The 7,075-nt window shown below is 50.2% G+C and overlaps 1 protein-coding gene across 1 annotated transcript in view; it reads left to right on the forward strand.

Moving 5' to 3' along the window:
- Plaur (plasminogen activator, urokinase receptor) overlaps positions 1-4,872 on the forward strand; it is a 9,734-nt gene extending 4,862 nt beyond the window's left edge. Inside the window, exons 4-7 of the mRNA XM_028782560.1 lie at positions 573-728; positions 1,225-1,359; positions 3,096-3,242; positions 4,163-4,872. Of these exons, the coding sequence (XP_028638393.1) occupies positions 573-728; positions 1,225-1,359; positions 3,096-3,242; positions 4,163-4,398 (674 nt within the window). The 3' untranslated portion in view covers positions 4,399-4,872. The remainder of the gene's footprint in view (positions 1-572; positions 729-1,224; positions 1,360-3,095; positions 3,243-4,162) is intronic.
- The last annotated feature ends 2,203 nt before the right edge of the window (positions 4,873-7,075 follow it).

Here is a 7,075-nt window from a genome sequence, read left to right on the forward strand (position 1 = left end):
ATATAACTTGATAGTAGAGCCCCTGCCTAGAATCCCCCAGTGAGGGGCTGGGGGCGTGGCTCAGTGGTAGAGCCCCTGCCTAGAATCCCCCAGTGAGGGGGCTGGGGGCGTGGCTCAGTGGTAGAGCCCCTGCCTAGAATCCCCCAGTGAGGGGCTGGGGGCGTGGCTCAGTGGTAGAGCCCCTGCCTAGAAGAGGTGCTATTTAAGATGATGAAGAATGGGGAGGCCGGACAGTGGTGGTGCACTTGGGAGGCAGAAACAGATGGATTTCTGAGTTCGAGGCCAGCCTGGTCTACAGAGTGAGTACCAGGACAGCCAGGACTACACAGAAAAACTCTGTCTCAAAAAAAAAAAAAAAAAAGACTTCATTTTAGGGCCATTTGAGAGGAACTGGGGTGGAGCTGGTAGCGGCTAGGACGGAGGCTGGTGTTGAGGGGGCACTGAAGGCTGCAAAGGGCGGGATCCGATCTAGAAGGATTTGGGATAAGTAGGCTTGATGACTGACTGCAAGGTTCAGAGGGGAGTTCTCCGAAGGACTGGTCCACCAACCCACCGCTTCCTTCTCTTCCTAGGAGCCCGAGGCCGAACTTTCTCCTGGGGTCGTTACCTTGAGTGTGCGTCCTGTACCTCTTTGGACCAGAGTTGTGAGAGGGGCCGGGAGCAAAGTCTGCAATGCCGCTCTCCTGCAGAACACTGTATTGAAGTGGTGACCCTCCAGAACACAGGAAGTAAGCACCTGCCCGCAAGTCCTCCCCTAGGCTATACCTAATAGAGATCTTCAAGTACCGGGCGTGCAAGCTCACACAGCCATGCGGACGACATACACAGAGTCCCTGGATCAGCTTGAGAGTGACCAGGAACCCAGCTACCTTGTCAGGTCTCACATATTGCTTTCATGCTGATGACTGCCTCATGGCACAATATGGCCACCAGAGATCCAGACTTTGTGTCCACATTCCAGGCAGAAGAAAGGGGGAAAGAAGGATGAAAAAAAAATGCCTTCATTTTGTAAGGGTTTTCTTTCTAGAAATTCCAGAAACTCATGAAGTTCTATTTATTATTCGGGCCTCCTTTATCATATGACAAAGGGAGAAAGGGATATGAAGTCCTTTGGCTAGGGATGAAGTTACCCTCAGTAACAAGGGGCTTCTGATAAAAAGGATGTGCTCAAGGGGATAAGTCAACAGCTAGCCTCTTACCCAATCTGCCCTCTGCCCTCTGTAGGAAGCTTGAAGGACGAGGACTATACCAGAGGCTGTGGCAGTCTTCCCGGATGCCCAGGCATAGCAGGTTTCCATAGCAACCAGACCTTTCACTTCCTGAAGTGTTGCAACTCTTCCCACTGTAATGGTGGCCCAGGTGAGGAACAGGATGAAGTGGACGTTACCGTCTCTCTCTACAACTCCTTCTCTCCTAAGTCTTCTCTGTTCAACCAGCATCAGTATCACCTCTTCCTGGAAGCCTGCCCTGACTTGCAATTTGCTTCCGGGTCACTCTTTAAGCACACAGAGCCCACTCAATCCCCCATACCCCAGCTCTGCCCACTCTGGGTGGGGACTGTCTGCTGCCAAAGCTGTGAGTCCTGAGAAAGTCGAGCCAGGCTATCCCAGTCACTGTGGTGTCCCAACACAGCATGAGGTTAAGGCCAAGGAATCCATTTCATAGCAAGTTCATAGCAATACAGCTCTTCTATAAACCGAGCTGGAGAGGTGGCTCAGTGGTTAAAGGCACTGGCCGCTCTTGCAGAGGACCGACCAGGTTTGATTCCTAGTGCACACAGGTCGTATCTGTAACTACAGTTCCTGGGCATCTGGTGCCCTCTTCTGGACACCATGGGTACTGCATGCATATGGACCGCACAGGTGCAGGCAAGAACTCATACACAGAAAATAAATAAATGTTTTAAAAATTGTTTCCCAGCACTTGGGAGGCAGAGGCAGGCGGATTTCTGAGTTCGAGGCCAGCCTGGTCTACAGAGTGAGTTCCAGGACAGCCAGGGCTACACAGAGAAACCCTGTCTCAAAAAAAAAAAAAAAAAAAACCTAAAAATTGTTAATGTTCTGCAAAACCCTGCGTTTGATTCCTGGGGCAGCTGGTGGAAGCCAGGTTCTTACACATTTCAGAAACGTCCTCAGGCTTGTCAGCAGTCATCTTAACTCCCTGAGCTATCTCAGTCCTAAACTTATTGTTTAATATTGATTAATTTGAACATAAACACAATCTCAGTACTCCAGAAGGTGGAGGCTGGAGGTTCAGAGGTTCAAAGTTGTCCTCTATACAGTGAGTTTCAAGGCTAGCCCAGCTACAAGAGACCCTATCTCAGAAGAACAGAGAAAAGCCAGGCATGATCGGGCAACGCCTTTGATACCAGACTGTAGACCGTCTCTTTGTTGAACAGCACTTTCCACAGTAATAGACATTGTTTGTACTGAAGGCTGGAGAGATGGCCCCGCAGTTAAGTGTAGATACCAGATCTGGATTCAGTTCCCAGCACCCATGGCTGGGCAGCTCACAACTCCAGTTCCAAGGGGTCTGATGCCCTCTTCTGGCCTCTGCAGGCACTGCATGCCCATGATGCACATACGTATAATTTTAAAATTTATATTGTGTGTGTGTGTGCGCGCGCGCACGTGTGCACACATGAGCATGCCGTAGTTTAATTGTAGAGGTCAGAAGACAGCTTTGAAGAGTCAGTTCTCTGTTTCCACCATGCAGGTCTTGGGGATTGAACTCAGATACTCAGACTTGACTGCAAGCTCCTCTGCCTACTGAGCCATCTCAGTAGCTCTAGGATTGTATTTAACGACAATTCATTTAAACCTTAAGAAACACAGGTAGCCAGTGGCTACCACAGTGAGCACCTCTGCATAGTAACTTTTTAGAGGGTAGGGCCTGTTTGATAGTACCTAGTTTGTTAGGGTCCAGAATCGTTGCCTAGCTGGATGGGAGTGGAGAACTCAACCCCCAAAGAAAATGCAGTTCCCGGGCATGAACATCAGGTGGCGCCCTATCACCTCGGGCTGAGCGTGGGCAGATGGATGGATACACAGACCCAGTGCTAATCTTCGTTCCCTGTCGTTCTTTTCATCTTTAAGTTCTGGATCTTCAGAGTTTTAAACCGAATGGCTTCCAGTGTTACAGCTGTGAGGGGAACAACACCCTTGGGTGTTCCTACGAAGAGACGCCCCTCATTAATTGCCGGGGACCAATGAATCAGTGCTTGGAGGCTACTGGCTTAGATGGTGAGTCCCTGTGGGAGTTGGAAGGGGACCCACTGAGGCACAGAGCGCTGATCAGACTGATTGACAGATGGGCCAGATCTAGGCCGGGTGGATCTTCCTGTGGTAAAGATGTCCCTTTAGCCTTGGATGGTGTCACACAGCTTTAATCCCCGCACTTGGGAGTCAGAGGTAGGTGGATCGCTGAGTTCGAGGCCAGCCTGGTCTACAGAGTGAGTTTCAGGACAGCCAGGTTTACATAGAGAAGCCCTGTCTGAGGGTGGGGAGGAGGCGGTGTTTACCTGCAGAAAGGACAAATTGCAACAAGAGGGTTAGCTCTGTCGCGCCAACAAGAATAATACACTTCATTACACCTAATGTTTTTCTTTGAAACTGGGTCTTATTTCGTCGCCGTAGCTGTCCTGGAACTCACTCTGTAGACCAGGCTGGCCTCGAACTCAGAGATGCACCTGCCTCTGCCTTCTGAGTGCTGGGATTAAAGGTGTGTGCCGCCACAGCGGGTCTCATAAATAATCGTTTTGGTGGGGGTGGGGATGCCTGTGTTTTTCATAATGAAAAAGTGCAGAGCGGGTGCTGTCACTGTTTACAGTGTGGCAACCCTCTTCCCGTCTGGCTTTAATAGCAGACAGCTGGTCCTCGGCTCCGCTTCCATGTTCCGCCTGTTGCAATATCACGTCCTGGGGTTTCTCTGGAAAAGTATCTCTTGTACGCGCAAAAGCTTGGAAGGGCGAAATGACATCGTAGTGTTACTATGAAATCAGTCCTGGTGTGAGTCTGAGGGACTGCCAGGGGTTCCTGGAACACACTTTGGGAAGCCCTGCTCATAATAGGGGATTGGAGGTTGGCTATGGCGTCCACCGTCAGGAGCCTGTCACTTTCCGGAGAATTCGCACTTGGGCTCACCGACTCTCCTCTTTCCTCAGTGCTGGGAAACCGGAGCTACACCGTCAGAGGCTGTGCCACGGCTTCCTGGTGCCAAGGCTCCCACATGGCAGACTCCTTCCTCCAGAACCACCTCAATGTCTCCGTCTCCTGCTGTGAGGGCAGTGGCTGTAACCGCCCAACAGGGGGCGCCCCCAGGCCAGGTCCCGCTCACCTCGGCCTCATTGTCTCCCTGTTCCTGACCTTCAGACTATGGGGCGTCCTCCTCTGGACCTGAATCCTGAGCCGTCAGCCCTGGCTGGACCCAGGGACTTTTGACCTCCTCCCCTCTTCTCCATCTTTGAGGACATGCGTGCTGTCGTGTTGTCTTCTTTGGGCCTCAGTTTCTCCAAGAACCAGAAGAGAATTGGAACGGTGGCTGCGGGCAGCAGGGGCTTCTTGGTTGAGTTAATGTTGTTGTTGTGGTTGTTGTTATTATTATTGTCATTGTTGTCCTCTAATTTATTATATAAATATAATATAAAAGATTTTTGTACCCGTGAACAAGGCTAGGTCTCCCCTCTGTCACATTTGACTTGGGAAGATGAAGCAGCAGGGGAATTCTTTTTTGTTTCATTTTGTTTTGAGACAGGATCTCACCACGTAGCCCTGGCTGCCCTGGAACTCACTCTCTAGACCAGGCTAGCCTAAAACTCACAGAGACCCACCTGCCTTTACCTCCTCAGTGCTTTGATTAAAGGTGTGTACCACCGTGCCTGGCTTTCTTTTCACCTCACTGTTTTGGGACAAGGTCTCTTACTGAACCCCAGAGCCCACCAGTTTGACTGTGCTCGTTGTGAGCATGCTCCCTCGCTCCCACGCTCTATAACCACATATGCACGAAGTCTGGGGGTTTTTTTTTTTTTAAATGGGTACTGGGGATCTGAACTCAGGTTCTCATATTTCTGGGGCCAAGTACTGTACCAACAAAGCCATCTCCCCAGCCCCCAGACTATTTCATTGCTGATGCCTTCCAAGGGGGGAAAAAAGGCCAAGGCTGTATTACCCATCATGCCCTGCAGCAGAGAGAGCCGAAGATGACGTTGTATGAGATGTTTCCTAGTTGAAATAGAAGATAGTGTCACCATGATGCCTGGCAAAAGACACTGAGGGTAAGGCTTCCTCTCCCATGATGCCTTGCAGTGGGCTCAGGGGGTAAAATGGCCACCCCACAGTGTCCTCCGGCAGATGTAAAGGCTAGGATCCTGTCTCTCATAAGGTCCTATTCTGTATTAGGCCTCAGTGTCGCAGGCTCCTGAGTTGGTCTTCCAGGATCTTTGGCTGCAAGAGATAAAATCGCTTCATGCTGACTTAAGCAGAAACTGTTATTGGAAGTAAGAATCTAAGCAAAGTTCTAGGTCTCCTGGGGTTCACCGGGGACAAGAAAGAACCTGTGTAAATCAGAAAAGGCTCCCTCCTGCAGATTCTGTCCCGCCCTACCCTCTCGTACATGCGCACTCGTGCCTGACCGCCCATGTGGAGCTGCACGCATGCGTGGGCAAGAGGTCACCCTCTGTTGTAGTGCTTCAGGCAGCATTCACCTTGGTTTTGAGACAGGGCCTGGAGCTCAGACCGCCTACTTCTGACTTCCCACATAGTTGACAGAAACACCTACGGTGGAGCTAAAGACCAAAAACATTTGAATTCCTTTTTCTAGGTTCTCACATTTTAGCTAAAGGATCCACCAGTTCTGCCCACGGCTCCCCTCTGCTTGGGGCCAAGGAAGGTCACCCTATCCTGCAGTTCTCACGATCTGCGGCCCACTCACTGGGGAGCCAGGAAACAGACCCCGTGGGAGGGATCCTGCCACAAGTAAAAACGAGTAACTGGAAAAAGAGCCAAGAAAGTTCCCACCACTTAGAATGTTCTGGTTGGCAAGCAGGACTGCTTCCACATAATCTGTATGAATCATGTGGCCACGACTGCACCTAACTCTACATGGTTGACAGAAAAAAAGAAAATCGATTTTTTCTCATATAAAAAGCAGTTGTAGAGCTGGGGAATGCCTGAGTTGATTAATTCAGTGTCCAAAATGGTCCATGTTTGTCTACTTCATGATTGCAAGATGGCTGCCTCCACTCCAGGCATTACACCATGTTCAGAGGCAACAGCAAAGGGGTCATTTACTCAGGTGATTTCTTTGGCAAAACACAGAAAACCTACAACGTTTGTAAGACAAACCCTGCTTGGCCTTCCATTTGTCTGAATTGTTTCATGCATCTTTCTATCACCTGGTTATTGAAGGGGGCGGGCACTGTAGTGAGAAGATCACTGTTCTCACAAAAGAGCAAACGGTGGAGGTGGAACTGGGAGAATCAAGTAGCAAAATCAACTCGGCCCCGTGATGTCTGCCATGTAAGCAGTTCACTGCGCACGGCTGGCTGTTTCCATCACCAGAGAGGGGGGCCGGCAACTGCATTTCCAGCATCCACTTGTGCTTGAAAAGGCTGTTTTCCACTGTAACCAGAGTTAGGGCCTGTGGTCCTCTCTGATGTAATTAGCATAGTCCCACCCCCTTAGCCACTGTCTTAGTTATGTGACAAGTAAGATGACCAAAGCAACATACAAAAGAAAGCATTTAATTGGGCTTATGTTAGAGTCTGTGATGGAGGAGCAGAGGCATGGTGACAGGGACAGCTGCACGGGGACAGATAAACACATGTTTATCTGCAAGCCTGAGGCAGAGAGAGCCGAGTGGGAATGATGTCAGCCTTTTGAATCCTCAAAGCCTGCCTCCAGGGATACACCTCCTCCAAGAAGGCCATGCCTCCTAATCCTTCCCAAACAGTTCCATCAGCTGGAGACCCAGTACTCAAACATCTGAGCCTAAGGGGTCGTTCTCATTCAAACTCCCACAGGAATAGACACTGATTTAGGGGCAGGTGAGTGTCAAGAGGTGGAGACAGGATCTGGAC

The sequence above is a fragment of the Grammomys surdaster genome, unplaced genomic scaffold, assembly GCF_004785775.1.
Source record: "Grammomys surdaster isolate TR1022 unplaced genomic scaffold, NIH_TR_1.0 804, whole genome shotgun sequence".
Lineage (NCBI taxonomy): Eukaryota > Metazoa > Chordata > Mammalia > Rodentia > Muridae > Grammomys > Grammomys surdaster.